General features: G+C 48.6%; 1 protein-coding gene across 2 annotated transcripts in view; it reads right to left on the bottom strand.

The window, feature by feature from the left end:
* The window catches only part of MYO1D (myosin ID), a 154,357-nt gene extending 135,092 nt beyond the window's left edge, over window positions 1-19,265 (bottom strand). For both annotated transcript variants that reach the window (XM_053965192.1, XM_053965193.1), the window contains exon 1: window positions 19,070-19,265. In XM_053965192.1, the coding sequence (XP_053821167.1) occupies window positions 19,070-19,164 (95 nt within the window). In that variant the 5' untranslated portion in view covers window positions 19,165-19,265. The remainder of the gene's footprint in view (window positions 1-19,069) is intronic.
* Between the last annotated feature and the right edge of the window lie 6,192 nt (window positions 19,266-25,457).

The raw sequence follows: 25,457 nt of genomic DNA, 5'->3' as shown, positions 1-25,457 counted from the left end.
GTGAGCAGGGCACCATTCCTGTGTCCCCTGTCACTGTGCTCAGAGTGTCCCTGCTCTGCCCCACACAGCTCCTCAGCCCAAGAGCTGCTGCTGCTGCTGCTGCCACCTCCAAGAGCAGCCCAGTTTGGAGTACTGGTTGTGTGAACTCTTGGATGACACGCAAGAAGGCAATTTACTATCAGAAAACAAACACTGAAAATTCTGATTCTATCTCAGCCTTCCCCCCCACACAATAATATCCAATAGCTCAAGGATTCCCTAAATGGAAATGCAACTAATAAAAGGCTTAAAGGCCATCTCAAAGGAAAGCTGTGTGTGACAGAACATGGCCTGTCGATTCCACACACATTATTCCAGACTGCCTCAACTGACTCCATCTAGGGCAAAGGAAAAAAAAAAAAAAAAACAAGGAAAATGAAGTAGCTGGTTAAAGGGAATTTAAGGAGGTTCCTAACAATTCTTTTCAATATCAGGAAAACAGATTTAAAAACACCTCAGCTGTGTCTACTGTGCCAGCAGAACCAGAGCGCTTGATTCTTTCTCTGAACACAGCTCTGGTCAGATCCAGACAAAAAGGGTGGCAAAGCCACCCAAAACATTCCCCGGGGGCTGCTCTGGAGTCAGCCCTGGCTGTGGCACCTCCTGGAGCATGTTCAGAGAAGAATTGCATGGGAGTTACCAGCTGCAGCCCTCCAGAAAACATGAAAAGAGAAGGTTTTCCTAGTTGTTTTCTGATTTCCCTGGCTGCACTGAGGACAGTCACAGGCACCTAGAGGGGAATAGGATACAGGCACCAAGGAGCCAGAGCCTTTATGGCCACACCTCACCTGTGTTACTTGGAATGGTGCTGCCACAACACAGCTCACAACCAGCTTTACACTGTTCCCTTGCTGAAATCACTACTTTGATTTCAGCCAAATAATTATATCTTACATAATGTGGCCACTAGCCAAACTAACAAAAGCTTTCTGAGGAAATCAACATGCCTGAAATTAGACTTGCCTTAAGATTTTAAATAAACTGAATGAACTCTAAGCCATGGCAGTCTCTGGGCTGTGTCAGACGTGTGTTGTGCCTTCAGACTCTATTAAAAAGCAAGGAACAATGTCTGCCAGCTGGTTCTCTGCACTAGGAGCTGCAGCCACCATGTGCAGCCATAAAATGTGACTTGGAAAATTATGTACAGATGGGACGAGAAGTTTAGCATTTATAAGTTCTCTTGATAGCCTGCATTTGCTATAGATAAAAGCAAATCACAGTCTTTTCACAAATATCCTTTGCTTGAATTACTCAGAAAACTACCTTAGCATCAACATCTATTCAGCACAAGAGCAATGACGAGCTGAAGCACAGACAGGCCAAAAGGAAATCAAACTACTCAAGAAAATGGAATTACATCCTGCCAGACTAACAGCTCGTCTGTGTGCAGAGAGATTGACTGTCTCAAATCTGTGCTGTTGAGTTTTTTAAAGGCAAACACCAGCTCAGGGTTTTCGGTGGTGTGCAGTTCCTGCCTGCTGATGCCTTTGCTTTAGCACAGGGTTGGAGGCACACAACACCCAGTACCACTCCTGCTGGTAAAGAGAGAATTAATCGAAGAATTAAGAACACCCCCATAACCACAGCCAGTGCAGGACACAGACATCTTAAGCAATTGCAATATGATAGAAACAGCCATTTTTAGTCCTACCTAGCCATTGCAATCTGAAAGAGAGGCTGAAAGTTTTCTAGAGTATATAAAATGTACGTTTGGGTATGTACTTTCTGCTCTGAACAGAGCCTCAGTAAAATAAACAAACTTCCATGAAATTTATGGATACACCAACAAAACTCGTGTTGGCCAGCAGGGAGATTAAAAAAGAAAAATTACAGCAAACTATTCCTCAAGTCAAAACTAAATTCCAATTCAAAATATATAGGAAAAAAAAAGGCTGAGAATTTGGAGCTTTTGAATAAAATGTAATTCACATACTGAGTGTTATTAAAATTTTCAGAGTAATCAATTCTTCCTTATCACTGGTTTATCAAGGATCTTTTAAAGGTGGGTTATTGTCTCACTAAATCTAAAACCCAATCTTAATCCAGGCCACTCCTAAAGAACTCTCTCAGATGAACCCAGTTACCTATTCACCTTCAGAAAGACTATAACAAGAATATTTGAAATATTCGGTCTGGCAGGCTGGGTACATGACCTCATCCTGCCCAGACTCCCAGAGGACATCTGGGATTGTCTGCAGTGCCAGTTCATAAGGCTTGGAAAGACAAACCCGAGCACTCAGCTGTGGCTGTCACCACGTCACTGCAGAGGGACCCTTCATCCCTCACCCACAGGTACAAGTGCTGCATTCTCTGGGGCAAGAAGCAATGGCACTTCTGCTGTTCAGTGAGAGCCTGAAAAAATGTCATCCCATATTCTGACCTGGGTGGGAATCACAGCACAAAGATGTGTAAAAAGGATATTTCAGTGCAGTGGTAAAAGTTTGAGACTGGAGTAAGTGTGAGGGCAAACAAAATGTGATCTGAGCGCTCCGGAGCAGCACTCCCTCCGTGGCAGCAGGGACTTTCTCAGTCTCCACCTGCCAAAATAAATTTGCTGCCATTTAAGGTTGTTAGATGTTTCCCCGATTAATCACTGCCGTGGAGCTGTGTCTCGGAGCCGGTTCCCCTGCAGGACGTTATACAACCGAGCCGGCCCTGCCAGCGCCAGGGAAGGGCAGCGGCTGGAGCCGGAGCTTCCAAGGGTGGAGTGAAGCTCAACCCCAGGGCTGCAGAGCTCCTCCCTCCCCGGGACACCACCACCGCAATCCAGGGAAGCCGGACCACCGCCGGGCAGGTGGGACTCTGCTAGAAACGTTTCCCTATCCAAGGAATTATTTCTGTTTCGACAGAAGGGATTTAAATTGGGAGGAATGAACCCAGTTAGGTCACCCTGTTGCTGCAACCCTGAGGGGGCACTAAAGCATTGATAACAATCTCCTTTTAGGAAGTAGTATCTGTAAATATTTAGGAAGTACCTCTGTAAATTAGGGGTGGGGGGGTTTAAAGCAAAAGAAGCACCGTAACCAGGACAATGCATAGCTCACACTTTTGTTTTGATCCAAGTGTTTAACTTCACCCACAGAATCCATAAGTGGAGACAACTGTCTTCCATTTAACCTGTCATTTATTTCAAAAGGAATTCCATAAACACCCGAGATACAGACACGGCAAAGCAATTGCTCCTGGCTCCACACAAAGTGTTTTAAAAAGGACCAGAGGCCGGTGACAAAGATGTCAGCAACAAAATGCTGGAGAACAGAGATGAATGGGAAAGAGTGTCTTCAGCTGGAAAAAAAAAGTTGCAGCTAGAAATTGTTTCAACTTCTATTCCAGTTGTGTGAAGTTCATCACAGCAGTATTTGACAGCTGCCACCCCAGGCCCAACTGCAGATGCTGCCACCCGTGATGAAGTTTGTACAAGAAGAACTTGCTTTGGGTAAGGCATGAGGAACTTTGCCCCCCTCTGCCTGTGGACGCTTCAGCAGATGCTGCTGTCAGAGGAGGTGGCAGTGCTAATTAGCTGGGGGACAGTCGTCTGCCTCTGATCAGGCCAGTTCTGCTCTCTGGGGAATCCACACCGCACAGATTCCAGACTGGGAGCGTTTTCCCCGGTTCTCTCAGGCCCATCCCATCAGCTCCACAGCTCCTGTGAAATGCAGCTACCATCCGTTTACCACCCACAACCAGGTCCGTGCTGCAGCTGAGGTTTTGCAAGGCGAAACTCTCACTTGAGTGGAGATAAGCCGGCACTATCTAGGAAATTAACATTCATTATCCACCAGGACTCCCACAGGCTGCTGCCAGCAGGAGTCTGTCTTCTGTAGGAGATCTACAGAAACCAGCCAGGAGGCAGAGGACTCTCAGCAATAACAGTGCTGCTTTCCCAAAGGTGGCCTTGGGCAATTTCCACTCCCAGTTACAAAACCATGGAGGGCAGGAGAGCAGCAAAACCGTGAATTGAGGGTTTTGTTGCTCTTTAGTGGACAAATGGGGGAATAAACACAAACTAAAAGCCATAGAGGCTACCAGAGAAAGTTCACTGACTACTGGATACAATATTCAGTAGCCTAAATAACACACACTGTAATAGCCTGGCTTATTTTTTGCTATAGGTGGATCTGGCAAATATGAGTCACCTTTGGAGGAAATCCCAAAGTGCTCCCTTACCACAGTCATATCTGTACACAGAAAACAAGGAACTAAGTTCATAACCAAAAAAAGCCACCTTCACCTTGCCACTGGCGTTGGCCAAATTTGCCAGGGAGTTAATTTCCAGCTGGGAAATGTTAAAGCAAATGTTGATTAAGATCACAGGATGGTTATATTTGGAATTAGAGGAACAAAGTGCCTAAAGTATCTTCACAAGTGTGATCTAACAAATGAGTTTTCATGAGATCCCACGATACACTTGGTAAGAAACCAAGTCATAGCGAGACAAGATAATATCCACTTAATAGGAAGTGGTTTTTATTGCTATTTTAACTTCTCTGTGATGCAATTTAAGGCAAATCTAACAAGAAAGAGAGGCCAGTTTCACTCTGCAAATGTGAAACCCCCAAAGCAAATGAGTGGCAAACACTGCAGAGGCATCCAGAAGCACCAGAAATGATTAATCCTGAGCATAATTATAGAATGGAACAGCACAGCAAGGACTGGCACTGGGGTAAGACTGTTGGGTCTCTGTGGCTCCCAGAGGAGCTGGCTGAGAGCAGGACCCTCCAGCCCTCCAAGGCTGAACCAAGAGAATCATGCTGGAAAGGAAACTCTAACACAATTAACATTAACATAGCCTGGGGAAAGGAAGATTGTGAAGACCTCACAGCACCTTCCAGTGTCTGAAGGGGCTACTGGGAAGCTGGAGAGGGACTCTGTCGTGAACTGTGGTCACAGGACAAGGCAGAATGGGTACAAATTTTAAAAAGGGAAGTTCAGATTAGATATTGGGAAGAATTTTTTTAATTTGAGGATAATGAGACACTGGAACAGGTTGCTCAGGGAGGTTGTGGATGCCCCAACTCTGGAAATGTTCAAGGCCAGGCTGGATGAAGCCTTGGGCAACCTGGTCTAGTGGGAGGTGTTCCTGCCCGTCATGGGACTAAATGGTCCCTTCCAACCCCTTAACATTCCATGATAAAACAGCTCAGAAAAGGTGTCCATTGAGACCTTCTGTAAGCTCCCTAATGGGACAGGTAGGAGAAGGGAGGGGATCAGTGGGAATTGAATGCTGAGGAAGGTCTGTCACCCTGTGCCAGCAGGCCTCCCAGTGTCACCTTGTGCCACCAGTTCCCACCCTGGAAGGCACTTGGGGATCTTGAGCAGAGAAGCAAAAGATCCTTTTTCCAGCCAAATCAGTTCCCAGGCATTAACAACAGCACCTGAAAGCACCTAAGGGCAGGGACATCCCTCCTGAAACCCCTCAGTTCTTGTGTGACAATACAGTTCCTGTGAAAGGCAGTTCTGACATTCCCCACTCCATAAAAATCCATCTGCTGCCATTACTTTCTCAGTGTTCATTCAAAATTTCTGTGAAACTGAAAACTACTCCACTTTTCCTCTCTGAGTGAAAGATGCAATTTCAAAGTCAAAAATCCTCAGCGTGAATACTCCATGGCAGGAGAAGTTAATCGCAGACAACCCAAGGGGACAGTGGCAGCAGCAGCAACACTGAGAAGGGATGGAAAAACAAGTCTGAGAAATAAATTTCACCACTTGTGGTTTATTCCACATGTATCATAATAACTATTGTTTTTTCTTAAAACACACCCTGTTAGAGTAAAAAGAATACAACCACCCTCACCCTTATTATGGGGGTTTTAGTTTTCATCACTGTGAAGTTGGAAACAACCACAGAATATGTGAAAGATTTAAACATCAGAGAGCAGAAGAAAACCAGGCAATGCTTGCACTTGCCAGTGCTGCTCCCTCACACTGCTCCTCCCCTGTCCTCATGGATAAATGCATGGTTTGCAGCTGATATGGGATAGGATGTTTTTCTAAGTTGATTTCTCCCCTGATGAAAAAAAGAAACTATTTGGCACTGATAGCAGTGGAGGGTACAAAGAGTATCAAAACCCAGGTCAAAACACAAAGAAATCTCTGTCTTCAGAGATAGAAACTTTCAGTTTGCAAAATATTCATTGCACTCTGTTACTTAGGGAATTAATCAAAGGCTCCCACTCTCCATGTGACACCCAGGGAGGAGCATATGGGTGGGCACAATTGGGCAATTTTCCTGCACAGCAAATTATTTGGGATCTGGCCATTGGAGCTATCAGTTTCCACATCAAGTACCTCATTAGGATAAACAGAGGCTGCTTGTTTGTCTTGAACAAGGCCAGCCAGTACATCTATATATGAAAGGTAGGAGGTGGGGATATTTTCCCCTGAAAGCTTTCCCAGACTGGTTCTGGGGCTTACCCTGCTCATCAAGACACAAGAGAATTTGGCACTTGAGGTGAAACATCCTTTGTCAGGGCACAAAGGATGGGAAGGTGCTGTGGGAATTACAGCCAGCACAAGATTTATGTCACATAACCAGGGACAGGTAAAGAGGAGCCTTCAAACAAGGCAGCAAAGGTGTCTTAATAAAAAACCCAACAAATACCTGACTATGACTACTTAACTGTTTGAGCTTCCCACATCCCCTGTACAACATCAACTTGACACTGACCAAGCCAGTCTTTCTGTAAGAACCTGTTCACTTATCCCTCCTGTGATTTATTGTGGTTTAAGTGCACATTAATAAATGTAACTCTAGCAAATGATTCCTTTCATTTGGTCAAGGTGCCACAGAATGTCTTCAAAATTCACCAAGTTTACTGCATTTAACTTCTGTTATTCTTTCCTAGGTACAAAGACAATATGGGAAAGGCAGAAGGTTAAAATGTATCAGATGGAGTTGAACATTTTGAAATACTATGCCCCAATTTTACAGTTCCCACGATTCAGCTATAAAGTTTGCAACACAACACATTTTTGTTTGTCCACTAGAACGAGGGATCTGTCCATCTGCACTGGGTGTGCTCACTAGCTTTGATAAACAGCCTCTCAGGAAAGCAGCTGAGCAGCCAATTACCAATCAGTTACAGACAGAACTCTTGGGAGAAGACCAAGATTGACACAAGTTTTCTCCCTAAATTCAGTAGCAACACATCTGAGCTGGCCCTGAAGCCAATCACAGCCTGTGGTGTGAGAGCAGAGCCCAAACCCACATTATCCCCTCACAGCAGCCCTGGGAACAGTGAACATCTTCCTGCTCCAATGGCTCATCCAGCAAGCAGCAGGTGCCACCTTGGCTCCTCCATGAGAGCATCCAAGATCCAGAAACCCAGCAGAAAAGCAGGACAGAAACAATCAGGCATTCTTTAGGTTTATGAAAGATTTGAGGTTTCCTGCATGGCAGGACACGATATACGTGGCATCTTTTAGGAGATGGGTGTCCCCCGTCACTCGTTCCTGGCTTTCCCACTCCTGCCAGCCAGCTGGAGCCTGGCACTGCTCCTCAGGGCACAAGCACTCAGATACAAACCCCACAGCACCCATGATTCCAGCATTCCCGGTGACAGCCTGGCACCAGCTTCCCCCACACTGCCTGCAGGGAGAGCACCAAAAATCAAACCAGGCAGCCAAGACATTTGGTGAAAAACAAGATTGGTTTTGACAATAAACAGCCCCCCTTTTAAGTCTCCAAAAATATAAGCCCTTAATGGAAAACATGTTTTCTATCGACTGATTGGGAAAATGAAGCCAAATATTTCCAATCATTTCAAAATTGTTTAGCTTTCCTTCAGTTTCCTACCAAGCCCAGCTCTCAGGGTTTCATACCAGGTTTAGAAGCTTTACACTTCACACAGATCTGCTTTTCCCTGGCGTTTCCTCAGAGGGGTTTAAGTTCCGTAACCAACACGGAGTCAGAGAACCAGCTGCCAGACACTGAGAGGTCTAGCTCAGGAATGTCTGCATCCTTGAAAGCCAGGATGCAGCATGGCCCAAAAAACAAGAACAAAGACAAGATTTCCATTGTTTGTTTTGCTGGAGACATAAATGCTACATTTATCAGGAAAGGGATACTCCTGTTTCTATCCCAGTACTGCAGCACAGGCGTTGTTCGTGTTCTCCTCACCTGAACAGGTCAGAAACCACACAAAGCAAAGCTCCTTTCTGACTGCGACACAGGCAAACTCAAAAAAGGAAATGCTGATTATCAAGCAGCACTGTCCGCAAAGTCAAACATCCAACCTCAGGCTTATTTTAGAAAGGCTCCCTGGTAATTTGCCTGTGCTTTTGAAAAGCAAGGAATATGTTTTGAATTATAAGAGGTTACAGGGACATTTTTGCGGTAAATTTGGACTTTCATTTGCAAAAAAAAATACCCTCAGTGCTACAGAGATCCTTTCGGAAATAACATTTTTTTGTCATTGCTAAGCACTTTTCAACAAAAGTTTAACAGCTACTGTTCCAAGGAGGTGTTTACATCCAGCTTTAAAAGAATCTGGGGGTTCTTCTGTCCCTGGAAGCACAGAGAAAAGCAGCACAGTGTCCTTCTGTCAGTCTGAGAAGCAAACAAGGGAGGACATTCTCTGCATGATGCATGGGCAAAACTTTTTCTAAGCAAGTTCACTTGAAGAGTCCAGTGCTCCAGCTTTGGTGTTTTGGGATTCTTCTGGGGCCCAAAATGTATTTACAGCTCTTTGAGCCTGTTTTCATTTGCTCCCCTGGTCTTTACACCGGGATCAAGAAGCAACAACACACAAAGAAGCTGGTATTAAGGAGCAGTGGAAGGCACCATTTTCCACCTCGGAAGTTTATAAACTCCATATCCAGTTCCTTTATAAACACTGCAGGGGAGGGGAGGCCTTCAAGGAACCATAGCTGGAGTTTTCTTTTGAAGATGAAATTTACTTTATCATTCATTCTTGTAACTTAATCTATTTAGCTGCAGCATAGCAATCTGAATAGCAGCAAAAGTTTTAGTGTAAACATCTCAGTGATGTGATGTGGAGAATGAAAGCTTCATTGTGCCCTGATGGCCATGGTGTGAAGGCTTTCACAGCCACCGTGGTTTTTACCCCTCCAAATGCCATGGAAGAGCTCTCCCCAAAGAAAGCCTACAGTTCCTACAGTGAGAAAGGGGATTTTTGTTTCAGTTTGTTTTTCTTTGCTATTCACAGTGAGACAGCCTTTGCTGCCATCCAGTAGCTGTTGAAAGATGGTTTCTCATTCCTGCTTGGCTGTTGAGCTCCCTGGGCAGGATGCTGCAGTGAAGTGCTGGAGTTCCCTTTAGTTCCCCTGCTGTGAGTTTGTCCTGGGCACCATAAACAAACCCCAGGGCAATGATGAAGGCACTGATGCTGTAATGGGAGACAGATAATGAAAGGGAACCTTTCCTAAAAATTTCACCTGGTGCCTCAAAGCATAGTTCATTTAAGGAGCAGCCATGCACACCTGCTCTCCATGAGAATGGGACAAAAAAAACTTCTTGTTAGGGACCCCAGAACAAAGGGATTTATTCCAAGGCTGCCAGAACTTCCAGTGAAACATGGTTTGAGTTGGCTTGATGTGAAGAAAGATGCAGGGGCAAGGGCAAAAATCCTTTGTGTCTGGAGATGGAGTTAAACCCATCACCCCAAACAGCACATCCAGCCCCAGCAGCACATCACACTCCACATATTGCAGAGTCCTGCCACAAATCTCCAGTTTTTGTTTCCCAGGAATATGTAATGAGCCTTCAGGCTTCTCAAGTTGAGTTACATCAACCTTAAACAGGAACATATCAAGATACTCTGATGAGATAATTTTCTACCTGAACAACCTCAAGCAGGATAACATCGGGGCAGACTCTGTCCAGACCCAAGAGAAAAAGAGCTCCAACAGGTTGGGACTCAGCGTGGAGCCAGGAAACGACTTGAGCAGATGAACACGATAATCAGTGATTGCAGCACTCCAAACCTCCTGCCATGGCACACTTTGTGTGCGCTCCATAAATTACACATGAAGGAGGAGGCAGTGTCTTTGCTGGAAGTTATATGGTGTTCCTTGCATGCCAAAAGAAGCAACTGCAGGAAAAGCACAGGAACGCTGGTCAGAAAGTTCTCAGACAGACATGGCACAGATCAGTCCTGCTGGAGAAACTGATAAACACAGGGAGGAGATAAGCTGTGTTCTGAGGTAGAACAGGAGGGAGGCAAGGAGATAGGTGAAGGAGATAGAACCGAGAGCAAAAGTAATCTTTGTAGATAACTCTGAACAAGCTGTGTGGGAAAGGGGGTTTGTCAGTGCACAAGAGAAGAAACGAGCACAAAAATCAGTGTGAGGTGACTCTGGGCAAGACTGGGCTCTGTGTATGGCTCAGGCTTGGGCCTGACACCACAGGGGAATACCAACACCTGACTTGGGATGCAAAGGCCTAGAAAGGATCGAATCCAACAGTGCAGGTGGAACAAGGGAACTGCTCTCCAGAGGAGCTCACTTGCTCCAGCCCCAGGAAATTCCAGCTGACAGACAGGGCAAGGCTGGGAAGATCAGCCCAAGATCAGAGATGACACTGGGGAGCTGAAGGGACATAAAGAGCAAGGGGAAAAGCTAGGCAGAGGTGCTCAGCTGCACACTGAAGGTACTGAAAGAGGAAAGAGGAGTCACCCATGATGACCAGGAGAGTACTGCAGTTACAGAAATATGGGAAGTCAGCAGGAGAAAGGAAGGTCAGGTGGGACAACACTTCTTGGAGGACAGTGGGAGTCAATGCCTGACATGCTGGAGTTGAGCAAAAAACATCCAAGGTTGAGAAATGACACTGTGGCAGATGGCTGCCCAGGGACACAGAACTGGTTTCATGCCGTATTTTCACCCAATGGTATGTTTTTCTGGAAATAAAGCTCTGATCAGACCAGCCCAACAGTCACACAGAAACTGTTCTCTGAAGTGTTGCTGGGCAAGTGGCAGCCATAGGACAGGTCACTGCCAACTTTTAAATCCAGAAGGGAAGGTCAGCAGCATCCCAGCAGCCAGGAAACGTGGGCTGCAAAATGCTTCAGCAGAACAGGACAGAACTGATGAACAAATATTCCAGCACTGCTCAAGAAGAAATTTTGAAGTGTGCACAGAAAAATGCTCAGAAACTATTAGGGGCAGGCAGAATGGAAAATACCACTGAGAATTAAAGCAAGAGCAGGCTTGTTATGCTGCAGTCAGTTCTGCTGCTGAGCCTGAGAAGTTGAGCCCTGCAAGACAATCAGTGATGAGAGGGTTGGGTCCTCTGGCTTATCAGTAACAACTATTTTATTTAAAAGGCCTTCCCAAGATATCCTCCTCCTCCTGCCTCAGCTGGGCCCCGACAGGAGAGTATCTGCTGTCCATCTAAACCACCACCCAAAGAACTGCCCTGGGTGTTGTTGCCACACACAACTCAGAGACCAGTAAAACCTCATTCCTAGCCAAAGACAGAGGTTATCTCAGGAACAGTTTAATGGCTTAGATTTGAAGAAAAATGAAGTATTTTCAAAAAAGTTGAGTCTATCTAATGTCCCTTTTTCACTCCCAATGACAGAACAGCCTCACAGCCAGGTTGTTCTTTCAGAACCTGAAAGCCACAACTGAACACTTTTATACCTGGTCTAATACAGGAACATCAGCATGTGACAGCAGCATCAGGAGCTGAGATCTCATCACATCTCACCAAAAAAGCCCTTAAAGAAACAAATCTTCTTTACAAATTGTAAATTAGAAATTGTGTATTTGCTTCAGAGAACTGGAAATGAGCATTTGCGATCAGGGGACACACAGCTCCCCTACTTCACACTTACAGGCAAAACTATGTGCAGATATGTGTTTCCTTCTCCCCCTCTCAGAACTCCTTCATTCCATAAAAAGATGCAATCGTGACCCAGGGATGCAGAGAGGGATGATGTAACTCCAAATACCTCATGAGATCTGCATCTTTAAAGGAATTCAAGTAAATATCACTTCAGGTGGTGTCAAAGCCTGCTCAGCCAGAAGAAATGCAAAGAGGCAAAGAAATGCAAGGGCTCAGTGAGTGTTAGATCAGTAAAGCACCTGGAGAGGCAGATTTCTGAACAGAAGTCAATGCAAAGGACTCTTAACTAAAGGAGGCCATGAGACTCATTGGAAGTATTAGCAAATATTTACTGTAGGAAGTTAGCAGATCTTGGAGTCAACCTTCAGCTGGTGAAAATCAGCAAGTGATGACAAATCAGTTAAGATTATGCAGGTTACACAAGCCACCTCAAACATGGAGTAGTCAAAGACCAGAACAGGATTCCACTTGACAGCATCCCAAACAGATGCACTGCTATTCTGAGGAGCTTCAAGACCCACAGCACTTCATCAGAATCTACAAAATTATTGCAGAGTAAGGATGAAAGCCAAAAGGCTGCTGAGGAATTCCTAAATTACCAGCTGATTTTTGTAGATATACTTTGTGTAAACAGCAGGAAAAAAAGACTTTAAAAATGCAAGAAAGAGCATTTTCTATTGAGCTAATCCCCCATAGTTCTCATTACTTCACTGATTCTGTCAGGTTTTTGTTTCACACCTGATGCCGTATGCCATGGATGTCACTCCCCAAGTTGCTGCGCCTACCACAACTAAATGTTGTTACCTGTGCTCCGGCAAGGACCAGAGGCAGCTGGGGGCAGGACCAGCAGGTCTGGGGCACAACATCAGCAGCCTCAGAGTTTACAAGTACAAGGCACCTGAAAGACTGATCTCATTCATAAATCTGACCTCATATATTATTCAACACCCAGGTGCTAAAATTATTAAACACTCCCCCACCCAGCTGCTATAAAAAGACTCCTGTAAAACTTCCCTCTAAGGAGGCTTTCATCAGGCAGGGAGGGCAGATGTGCTAAGGAAGGCCCAGTGAAACCAGATAAACTCAGCACATATGGAGGCAAAACAAACCCCAGGCTGGACACCACCTCATTCAAAGCCTGGTTCATGGGAATTCCAGTCAGGAATCCCAGAGCACACCTGCAGCAGCTCCAGGTGTCCACGGGCTGAAGAGTCCCTGTGGAGTGGGGAAGCTGGCCTGGATTCTCCCTTTGCTACTCCTCTGGTTGAGATTTGCTTTTTAAGTGAGATTGATGGCCTTTTCTACCTCTGAAGATCAGGCTGGCCCCAGGCCAAGCTCGTAAGTCAAATTTTGATGGACTAAGGGGAATTTTCATTCCATTCATTCCAAACTGTGACACAAGATGGCTTCTGCAGGTTGAGTAACTCTGAGGAAGCCAAGAAGGGCTGATGAGACTCAACTGCTGCTGGCCTGTGTAGAGGAAGGAGTGTCCTGAAGCACCCGGAGACAGGTGCCCCTCTCCAGGGAGAAAGCAGCCTCTTCCCAGCAGCTCTTTAATCCAACACCACATGAACAATTCAAATATTCATAACTATTTAGAATGAGGAAATTAAAATGGCTTAAAGGCATGAAAAGCTTGTTTATGAAGCATGAATATTTTATTAGCAAAAGCACAAATGAAACTAAGCATTCACATAATATTTCCTCTGCTGGGATTAAATACAGTTTATTACTTCATGGGAAACCAAACCTCTCCCACCGCAATTTCAACCCCAAATATGAATGTTTAAGATGGTGCTCAAAAAGATAAGGAAGTCAGTGTAAAAACATCAGTGTAATACGGACAGCACCCTTCACACTCCAAAACTGCAACTGAGGTTCATCAAGGGAAGAATAGAAAGGGCATGGTACCGAGCAAGAACAAATGGGACCCACAGCTGGGCTAGGAATTGTTCCTAATGGATCACAGGGATACCCGTTTCCTGAAGATGGAGACAAACTGAAGCATTTGTTCAACACTAGAACTTGTGCTTGCTTTTCCAGACCAGAAAAAGGAAAGGTAAACAATCCAGTCTGCAGATCTAGGGGACACTGAATGGCAGAACATGAGTTTGGCCTTTCAGAACTTAAAGTACTTCCCTGGAAGTGTCCTAGACCAGGGACTTGAAGAACCTCCTCCAGTGGAAGAGAGGTGGGGGTGGAACTTTAGGGTCCTTCCAACCCAAACTGTTCTGTGATTTTAGAATTCTAAAGAATGGCCTCAACTCGCCACATCATCCAGAAAAACAACGGGGTTTTTTTGACAGAGGCCCAAAAGGTACAACCTCCACACAACAACCTCAAGAAAACCCCTTCGAGATATCCCTCTGCAGCATTTAAAGCCCAATTCCCCATTCAGTTTGCTCCAACCTTTTTCTAGGACTCCAGCCCATGTCTCAGCCCTGCCTGCAAAGCAAACACTTCCTTCAGCACCAAATACTTCCAGCATATTCTCAGGAGGACCAGATTTTCAGTATAGATTCTTGATGCCAAAACTATTAATAATTATAGCAAATTTATCTATGTTTCAAATGGCCCTGCAATAAATACAGATCTAGACCTGTTGCCTTAATCTGAAAATGCTGGGGTTTGTGAGATAGTTGAGAAACATTAGAAAAACACTTTTGTGTGTTTTTAAGTGAACACAGAGATGTGTTCTTATGAAATGGTGCTTTAAGAGGCCAGAAGTCACCACATTCACAGGGAGACAAATGCAAGGACTATTAACCCATAGATCTTTGTACCACTCCAGGCTCAGGTGGCCTGGGATGACCAAGAACTATCTGAGTAGCAAGTACAGCCTTCCACAGCTGGTTTTATGCTGGAAGTACTTAAAAGAAGAGCAAAACAATCCCAAATTCATTTTACAATCATTATACATCACCAGGTGCTCTCACTGTCTTCCTTTCACACATCCTTGAATTCTTTAATAACGGTGACACAGATCTGTTGTGTTCCAGGGGGGATTTGCACAATGCTTATTATAAATGAGCAACTCCCTAGAAATCAGTAGAGGATGAGTCAGGTAGCACCTGCTCACAATGCAGATGTGGGAACACAAACACCACGAGCACACAGCTCACATCAGACCACCCCAAACGCTGCCCTGATGCTGCCCTGTGTAATTCTCTGCTTTTCCCTGCATTTCCACGTGGTTTCCCTCTCCCAGTGGTTCAGGGGTGCTGGGTTTGCCCCCAGCTGGGCCCCCACAGGATCCTATTGCCTGGCACAGAGTGTGTGGGTCACATCTGACTGTCCTGGCACACACCTGAGACCCCGGGAGGAGGAACTGCCCTGCAGTGACTCCCAAAGGCATCGCCAAGGCTGCACAACAGATAATTGAAGAACTCCTTCTTGGCATTCCACACATCCCATTTTTAATGTTCTGAGGTTTGATCTGTTTGTCAAGACAAATGCAAGCTGTACAGAACAGTGAGCGGTCTTTGCAGTGCAATACAAGAAATCACCTGATAAACCAGAATATTTCATAATTCTAAAAAATAAGCTTCCTTACAAGGAAGTAAATTAAAAATGGTAACTTTTACTACTTGAAATTTTCACTATGGCATTAAGAAAATGAGGTGGTACACTTTCTTGCTTCTCTTACTCAATAGTTTCATCTACACCACAATTTCTGCAAAAGCTGAGCAGCTCTGGCCAGACCAACACTTCCTTTCCACAAGCACCATCTCAGTCCACCTGCCATGGAATAGCCATGGTCATGTTAAGTCAAATGCAGTGAAATAGAGAGTTTTACCAAGTCCAAAGCATTCTCCCATCACTTACAGCAGGTAACACTTGACCACAGATAAATACTTGCCTGCCAGTGGCAGGACCCGAGCGTTGCTAGACCCAAAAAGATTCCGTATTTTAAGGAGTCCTTCAATTAATCCAATGTCTTGGGATTGGAATTGTCAGTTACTCCTGCAGCAGTGCAGAGATGAGCAGGCACTCACTGAAGGGATAATGGGCAATTGCTGACACACAAACCACTCAAATACAGCTGTTTTAATAATTCCGATCTATGAGCATTCCAGAAACAATTGTCTGTTACAACTTTGGAGGTTGCTATAAAGAAACAAAGCTACTGAGTCCACACAGACCATTCCCATAGTCCTGTTTTTTTTTTTTTTAATTATTCTGATGACTAAGAATCACAACCAGACACTGGGATGAAGCACACTCAAGACTAAGGAATTCAAGGACAGGATGAATTTTATTTACAATAAAGTGTAACATGCAGTGACTGCTGAGTGTCCAAAGAAACATTCATTAAGTAGCTGTAAGACACAGCCATGAAAAGGTACTGACACAGTGATATCCCTGCTGAATCACCACTCAAACTTAAAAATAACTGGGCATGAGCACTGGGGCTGGGAAATGAGGTAGTAAATTCACACTGCATCCACCCACCTATCCAGGCACACTCATCCAGCCCATGTCAACACCACAGAATTCAAATACTACACTAATGAAAAGTGCAGCTTCACCATTCCTCTTTTTCCCACTAGAGACATCCTTGGGGAAATATCCTTGCATGCACCAAAACTGGTATGATTTCAATTCCACCCACATCTGGGCTCACTTGGGAACTAAATCCAGCACAGCCCGTCTTGGGTCAGCCAGTGACCCCGAACAAAAATAGCTCTGGCAGAAAGCTGGATTTATGGAATAGGGTGGAGCCCATCCAAGTGTAAACTGAACAAACCCGCTACGGGCACTCAGTGACGGAGGAGCAGCAACTCCTTCCCTCTGCTCAGCACACACCCAGCACAAAGGGGACTGCCATCGCCACAGTGACACAGCCAACCCTTGAGCAGGTCCTGAGCTGGGTCTCACACAGCGTCCTACGTGTCAGCACCAAGAGTCAATCGCCCTCTCCAGAGCAGTAAAATGTGAGCAGCAGGTGTTGCCTGAGTGTTGTAAAGCACCGGCAGCGGGGTCAAGGCAGCAGCACAGGGCCACCACACAGCGCCCAATGCCCGGCAGAGCTCAGCAGCTTCACGGAAAAGCCACACTTTTGGGAAATCACATCAGCTTTCCCAAATGTCCCAGTGCAGACAGGCCTGGAGGCAGGGGATGACAGCACCAAGGTTAGAAAAATTAACAGTATCAATCAGCTTTTGACAAAAGCTTGTTCTGCCCACAGCACAGACACCGGATGACCTTGAAGCTCAGGCAGAGCTTACGGCTGGGCGAGAAGAACTCAAGTCTGAACTGTTGTCAGAGGATAAGCCTGGGTTTGGGCAGGTCTGAGTGCCAGGGACCAAGGCACTGCAGGTAAACGGGGCCTCCAAGGTATATCACACACAGCAGGGATGTCCTGGATACACCCTCAGGCACCATCAGCAACAGCACAGAGAAAAAAATAAACAAAGTTGCACATTTATTGTAAGGATCCAGGACTGCTGGCTTGTTCTTCTCATGCCTCCATACAAAATTAGCAAAGTCTGTCCCTGAAATGCACCTCTCAATGGATTCCTAAAGGCAACCAACATGCCACGTTGATTTTTAAGTTATAAATCCATTTCCAATACTTCATTTAGATTTCTAGTACACATTAACCAAAGAATAAAACCCCAAGAACAAACCATGACACACAAGTTTCCTGCTAATTATAAAGATATTGCGTGCAAGCCCTTTCTAATACAATTACAATGTCATGGAGTGTACAAATGAGAAACAAATTTAAACTTTTAGAGGCACTGCAAAATTAATTTAAATCTGAAATCATGTTCAAAGCTCAACCATTCTCACTATGATTTTCTTATATTCAAACACAAATCCCTCTTTGCCCAAGCAGAAATCCAAAATATAGAAGGAAAAAAGCATAAAGTATGTTGGTTGTTATTACACCCGACAGGATCTGAGCCCTCACCCTGCAGCATCTCAGGGCACAGGGACAGCTGTGTAGTACAGAAATTCCCAAGCACATCGTGGCTGAAGCAGCCAGATCGCAAAATCTACAGACTTCATCCAGAAGAGGCAACACAATTGTCCGAAAAAGCTTAATATTCTCCTTCCTCAGTAGTCTGAAGCCTGCTGAGGGAGCTTAGCCTACCTCCCATCTATTGCCACAGCCACTCTCAGGGGCCTCCAACAACACCAGGGACATCACAAGTGACTGATTCCAAAACCCACCGGAACACAAGTGGCAGGACAGGAACAGGCAGGAAAACCTGAGCAGAACAGGGGAGGGACACAAGCCAGCAAGTCACATCTTTACCCCAAAAGCTTCTCTTTGGCAATTATCAAATCCTTGCACAAGCAGGGGCATAAGAGTTTATCAGGAGGAGATCCCATGAATTTTTTATAATGGAAAGTGAAAAGCAGCCACAGACTTAGGGTCTCCCGGCTGTCCTCTATCAGTGCTGCCCAGGATTTAGTTGTGCTTGAGAGGGAACAGGCAGGAAAATGTGGATCCTTCCAGCACCCACCACATCTACAAGGGAAATAAAACCATAAAGATCACAAAATGTTAGCACAGCAAGTCTACACCAGCGAGCGGCTGCAATGCCCCTGTGGGATGGAGCAACCTTGGACTTGGTGACTTTTATTGCTCTTTTTCTTTCTCTCTAAAGCAACTTTGCAGAATGTCAGCACAGGCGAGAAACCCAGCAGAGGGGAGTGGGGACAGACTGCCCAGAGCAGCTGTGGTTGCCCCTGGATCCCTGGAAGTGTCCAAGGCCAGGCTGGACGGGGCTTGGAGCCACCTGAGATAGTGGAAGGTATCGCTGCCATGGCAGGGGCGACACTGGATGGGCTTTAAGGTCCCTTCCCAACCCACCCCACCCTGTGTTTCTGTGAAGGAGGAAGAACAGCATACTGTTTAAAAGTCCTTAAGGTCCCTTCGCTCCTAAACCGTTCCATGGTCCCATGAGGGAGGTGGGCACTGAGGCAGGTGACTCCGGAGGGAGATTTTCCAGAGGGGGGACTGAGAGCCGCCGCAGCCCCCAGGGCTTGGTGCACCCCGAGCACCCTCATCTTTACACGGCTCTTCCACTTAATAGAAAAATCGACACTTTTGTGCGGGTTTGCTCCGTCAGGGACGGGCAGCAGGCGGAGGAGGCTCAGGGAGGGTTTCGGCTCCCTCACACTCCATCCCAAGCGGGCCGTGTGTGAGGGGAAGACCCGCCGAGCCCCGGGGCGGTGGGGCCGCGCCGCCCGCCCCTCACTCACCGCAGCCGGAGGTTCGCCATGAACTCGGGCATGGTGACGGCGTCCATCAGCACGAAGTCGGCTTTGCCGAACTCCAAACTCTCCTGCTCTGCCATGGCGGCCACTGGGACGGCCGGGACCGAGACGGGGGCCGAGCTAGGAGCGGGACCGGGACGGGATCGGGCTCGGGATCGCTCCCGCCGCTCCCCGGGCGGGGGGGTGTGGGGGTGTCACCTGCGGCGGGGCGGCGCTGGGGCTGTGAGGCGGCTCCGCGCGGCGCCCCCTGGCGGCCGCAGCGGGCACGGCGCTCCCGGGGCGGGGCGGGGCGGGAGCGCCCCCTGGCGGCGGGAGCCGCGCGCTGCAGGCGGGGACCCCCGGGAAAGGGCACCGGGAGCTCCGGGAGACCGGGAGCGATGTGAACCCTGGAGCAGGGACTGTGCTGCCCGGGCCGGGGGATCCCCAGCACAGCGGGACCGGGAGCTCCGCGATGGGCGATGTGAGCCCTGGAGCAGGGACTGTGCTGCCCGGGCCGGGGGATCCCCAGCACAGCGGGACCGGGAGCTCCGCGATGGGCGATGTGAGCCCTGGAGCAGGGACTGTGCTGCCCGGGCCGGGGGATCCCCAGCACAGCGGGACCGGGAGCTCCGCGATGGGCGATGTGAGCCCTGGAGCAGGGACTGTGCTGCCCGGGCCGGGGGATCCCCAGCACAGCGGGACCGGGAGCTCCGCGATGGGCGATGTGAGCCCTGGAGCAGGGACTGTGCTGCCCGGGCCGGGGGATCCCCAGCACAGCGGGACCGGGAGCTCCGCGATGGGCGATGTGAGCCCTGGAGCAGGGACTGTGCTGCCTGGGGTGTCCTGCACCCAGAAGAGCTCCCCTCACACCCCAAATATTGGGTTCTTTCTACCCCCTGCCAGGACAGGGGGGAGAAAGCAGATCCTGCACCCAACGGAAACCCCACCCCATGACCCCACTCAGCAGGGTCAGTCCTGCTCCCATCCCCCTGGGCGCACACCCAGACCCTGCTCACACCGGTGTTTACTGAAACCGCAGAACCTGCCCAAATTAAAGCAGAATAAACCACACAATAAATCCCTTTGCAACACCCGGGCACCCCAGAACCAGAACCAGCCTTGGGCTGCTTCCATTGCTCCACACATGGGAGAGCCCCAGGGTGAGAGGCTGCAGGGTGGTCCAGGGAAGGGAGGATGTGATTGAGAGGGGAACAATTCCTTCCTGAGGAGGATCCTGGACCTAGGAGACTCCTCTCTCCAACACAGCGTGGGAAAGGGTCACATCCCGCACCTGAGAGACCCCTCCACCACAGCACAGCGTGCTAAAGGGCTGCATTCTGTGCTTGAAAAGACCCCCAGGATGAGGGGCTGCAGGATGCTGTCCCCCCCGGAGGAATCTTCCTTCCTGGGGTGTATCCTGCACCCAGGGCAGCCCCCCAGACCCCTCACACAGTCTGCTAAGGGGTCACATTCTTCATCTGGAGAGGCTCAGGGGCAGGCCCTGCACTGGATGTGCTACAGGGCCACATCCTGCACCCTATGGAATCTCCATCCCAGAGCAGGGCTGGATCTTACACTCAGGGGACACCTTTTCCTTCCCTCCAGGACAGATCCTGCACCCCAGGACCCCCAGGTGTCCCCTGCAGGGACACCCAGCTCCACCCACATCCTGCAGGAAAAGATGCTGCACCCTAGGAACCCTCCACAAACTCCCTGCAGGGTGGGGGGCTGCACCCAAGGGATCCCCCCCTCCTCAAAAACTCATCCCCCTGAGGATGGGGCCACATCCAGAGCACACTGACCCCCTCTTTGCTGCACCCCGGTGCCACAAACACCACAGAAAAGGGTTCTGCACTGAGACCCCTGCCAGGACAGGGGGGAGAAGGTAGGGTGTTTGTGGAGGGTCCCTGCCTCCAGCATCCCCAGGTGCCCCCCAGACCCTGCTCACCCTGGTGCTTGGTGAAATCCTGGAACTCCCTCAAATTAATGCAGAATAAACCACACAAAAAGTCCCCCCAGATCCAACACCGAGGGCTAATTTCCTTAATGATACTAATTAGGGCAATGGGGCTGTCAGGGGACCTGGGAGCAAATACAGCCTCACCTAAAAGAATTTTGGGAAAGAATAGCTGGTTTGAGTGCAGGAGACAGGGTGCAGGTGTGAGGTTTGTGGCCATCCCTGTCCTTGTTTCCATCCCTGTCTCCATCTCCATCTCCATCCCCACCCGTGCAGCTGTGTGGGCCCCCTCCCCACCCCTCCCAGCTGCAGGCAATGATCCCCCCTGGTTATAGGCAGCAGATCCCAGCTCCCTCTCTGCTCCTGGGGGAGGACAAGCCTGGAGGAGCTCTCAGAGGTGAGCTGTGAAGAAAAATCACCTAAAATACTTTATTTGTACTTTGCTTTTCTTATGTGTGTTTAGCTTTGCAGAGTGGGTGGTTTTTGGCCTTGTTTATGCAATGGGCTGTATGGCTTTGGTGTTATTTGAAGTGCCTGATTTGCCTGATGCTAATTAGCACCCTGGCAAGGACAGGGTGAGGGCAGCAGTGTGTTCAGCCCCTGCTTGGCTTTCTCTCAGCAGAGGTGTTGCAGCCACAGGAAGTGTGTGTGACCCCAGACCTGAGCGTGGGCAGCAGTGATGGAGCCAGGACCCTCTGCCCTCCACAGCCCCTTGGCTCCTTCTGCCCTCCCTGAGCCCCTGCAGGCAGCAGAGGGATGTGCCTGGCAGAGCCTCCGCTGCCTCCGCCTCCACAGGCAGAAGAAGAAAGTGGCTTATTCAGCCCATATTTGCAAGCTCCTAAACCGGGTGAGTCCTGGCTGGGCTGGGCTGAGGATCCAGCTCCCTGAGTTCCACCTGATCATCCATGTCTCCCAGGCTGGGTGGTGGCTGAGCAGGGCTCAGGGATGGTGTTGCCATCCCTGGAGGGGTTTAAAAGATGTGTGGATGAGGTGGGTTAATGATGGTCTTGGTAGTGCTGGGGGAATGTTTGGTTTTGATCTTTATGGGTTTTTCCAACTGGAATCATTCCATGGTCCCAAACTGAAGCTGGGGCTGGGCTGTGCCTGCTGTGCTGATGCTGCTGGTTGCTCTTCCCACAGACGTGTTCCACGGGGGATTCTTGCCTGGTGGCTTCCATGCTGGCCTGGCTAGGCAGTCCCCAGCTCCTCGGGGATGTGGCCCTGGAGGCCTCCCGGCTGTCCCGCTATGGCAGAAGGAGCCACCTTGGCCACCGTGAAGTTCTGCTGGCCACGAAACTGGTGCTGCTGCGTGAGCTCTACAAGCCTCCTCCAGGATCTTGAGCCATGAGCTGAGGCAGGATGGGACAGTCTTTGTAGTATTTTAAGGTGGTTTTGGTAAATAAAGTATTTTTTTGGCATTGTTTAATGGAGCCTCCTCCCTGGGCTGGCACTGCCAGCACTGAGAGCAGCAGGTGTTGGGCTGGGTACCTGCGTGCCCCAGGAAGGGGAGCAGAACAGGGGTGGGTGCACACACCTGCCTCAAGAAACCCTCACAGGGCAGCCTCCTGGCTCTGTCAGCCCAGGCTGCCCTGGGTGGGGGGATGTTGGGCAGCTGGGTGCATCTTTGCACCCTATTTGGCCAAGAAAAGTAGAAGGAGGAAAGGTGGATGTTATTCTAAGCACTGGGGGAATGCCAGTCTTGGAGGCAGCAGCATTCCTGATGATGCTGTGCCAGCACCTGGCACTGAATGACCCATTTTGTTTCCAGGCTCTCCATGGAGCCCCTGCAGATACCAGTCCTAGGGATGTCTCTGGGTTCTCCAGCTTCCTACCTTCAGCTCCAAATCCTGGCATGGGCAGGGTACGTGGCAGTGCCCAGCTGCCTGCCTTCCCAGAGAGGGTTCTCAGTCCCAATGAAGTGCCAACAGTTCCTGGCAGCACTGGGACACTCTCCCTTGGGGCAGCCTTTCCAGCTGCTGAGCTTGCCCTCCCAGGAATATGGGTGGGGAGGCTGGGAAAGGGATGGATCCTTCCACAGGGATTGGGCCTTGTAACGCTGGCATGAGCTGAAGGTTTCTTCAGAGGGAGGTGGTGACACCTCTGCCCACCCTATAGGCTGCCTCCCTTGGTGGGCACCACTGGGCTTTGGGGGGGCTTGCCTATGTGGTGACACATCTGGGACAGGGGCACTCCAGTGACATCCACACAGGTACTGTGGGTGTCACTGGTGGGAAGCAGCTCCTGGCTGCAGCTGTTGGTAGCTCTGGCTGAGTCCCCAGCTGTTCCTGTTTGCTCTCTCTGCTCTCCTGGGTGTACCCAAGAACTGTACAGTGCTTGGACTGTCACTTACCAGTGCCCTTTGGCTGTTTCCCTGGTAAATATCAGGATAACAGCTGCTCTCAAGGAGCAAGTCCTGCCCAAGGACTGAGGGTTGAGTTTTGATGTCCCTGTTGCCTGCACGCCCCGTTGTCATACCCCCCTCTGAGGAGCTTCAGCTCAGTCTCTATTCTGGCAGCCCTGACTCTTTAGGTTGATCAGGATTGGCTCAAATCTATGGATTTGGGGCCAAATCCCATAGGGAAGTCCTAGCCTTTGTAGAAATAAGAGCTGCAGTTGAACTTGAGGCTACACCCAGGCTCCTGTGAAGCCTGGTTTTACCTCCAGCATTCCTGGCTGGAGTCTGCTTGACCTGCCCCAAAAGCTCAGGGAGGTGAAGGGGAAGGCTCCACACCCTCTGATACATCTGGTTGGGAGCTTCATCATCCTGTTGGTGTTTTCTTTTGTGCTACAGTAAGGAAAAGCCAAGAAGAGCATTCATTCAGTCTTGTCCCTGCAAACAGCCTGGAGCTGTTGCCCTCTTCCTTCTCTCCTCTTTATTTCAGTATTTGGAGCCCCAGCTGCTGCTGGGACGGTGACATGTGGAGCTGCTCTTGTGCAGTGTGGCTGTCTGGCTTCTTAACCCCTGCAGTACTTGTGTGTGGGATCACTGCCTGGAAGAAAAACTGAGCCTGGTGCCATCACCAGCTCTCAGGGGAAGCAGCTGGAGCAGAGGAGATGCTGGGACAGATCACCAGGGCAGGAGATTTGGTGTTATCAATGAACCTTTCCTACCCAAAAACTTGTAGCTTAACTGGGCTCTAGAGAGGCAAAATATTGGCTGGCACAGGGTGCTCAGAGCAGCTGTGGCTGCCCCAGCCCTGGAAGTGTCCAAGGCCAGGTTGGACAGGGCTTGGAGTAACCCAGGATGGTGGAAGATGTCCCTGCCCATAGCAGGGGGTGGCACTGGGTGGGCTTTAAAGGCCCTTCCAACCCAAGCCCTGCTGGGGTTCTGTGGTTTCTCAGGTGCATCTCTGTTCTTACTTCGCCTCACCACTGACTCAGTGGACCCTCAGCTCCCTGGAATCTATTCTTCAGTATCTTTATTTGGTCTTTTTTTCCTGTTTATCTTCTTTCCTTCCCCACATAACCCCTACCTCTCCCCTTTATTTTATCCTGATAGTCCTGCTGAGTTTGGAATTGAGAGTTCTTGTGTAAGAAACATCCTGTTCCCAGGGCAGCGGAGGGCTCCCCATCCTTGGGAGGATTTGGAAGCCCTGTGGATGTGGCACTTGGGGACATGGGTCAGTGGTGGCCTTGGCAGTGCCATGGAGAAGGATTGGACCTGATGATCTCAGAGGGCTTTTGCAACCTCAATGTTGCTAAATAGGGATCTGAAGCACAAGATGAATTGAGTGACCTCTCAACAGATTTTCTGGAGTCCAGTTTGGGGGAAGAGGGAAATCTACTGCTATGGAGTTGGTGGAGCACAAATTTCTTATGAATGGGCAGCCCCTGTGCCAGACCCCCACAAAAGCCTGTATTTGTTGTTTCTTTAGCACTTGCACTTTCTGCTCACAATTTCAACTTCCTCCTCCAACCTATGGGAAACACCTGGATGCAAATCCTGACTTAAAAAACTGAAAGTGATGATTTATTCCCAGAGGGGAAGTGCCTGTTGAGGCTGCACACACCATGTGGATACCCTTCAAAAAACTGCTTTCATCTGTCACCCCAAAAGGCAGCTTTAGCAGGAGGATGAACCCACAAGCAACTGGACCTGAAAGAGCCTTTCAGGATGATTTTTTTTGTGTTGTTGTTCATTTATTTGATTATCTTTTTTAGCTTGGTTGATAGCAAAAGACAGAAGCCCAGATAGGCTGAGGAAATGGGAGGGTTAAACACAAACATGGTGCTTTTATCAGTCTGTGGATCCAGAATCAATCAACAAAGACTTCTCTCCTTTGGGAGCCCTGGAGGAGGACCAGGGCTCTCACAGTTCACTGTCCTCAAGGGTGGACTTGTGCCATTCCTGTTGCCTGTGCTCAGGATGGTGTTGGCCTTTCCAAAACTTGGATCCAAACCAAGTCTTCATCTGCAGCACAGAGCTGTGGGATTTAC

This window comes from Vidua chalybeata, chromosome 26 (genome assembly GCF_026979565.1).
Source record: "Vidua chalybeata isolate OUT-0048 chromosome 26, bVidCha1 merged haplotype, whole genome shotgun sequence".
NCBI lineage: Eukaryota > Metazoa > Chordata > Aves > Passeriformes > Viduidae > Vidua > Vidua chalybeata.
Note: the sequence above shows the minus strand (reverse complement) of the source record. Positions and strands in the feature narration are given on the sequence as shown.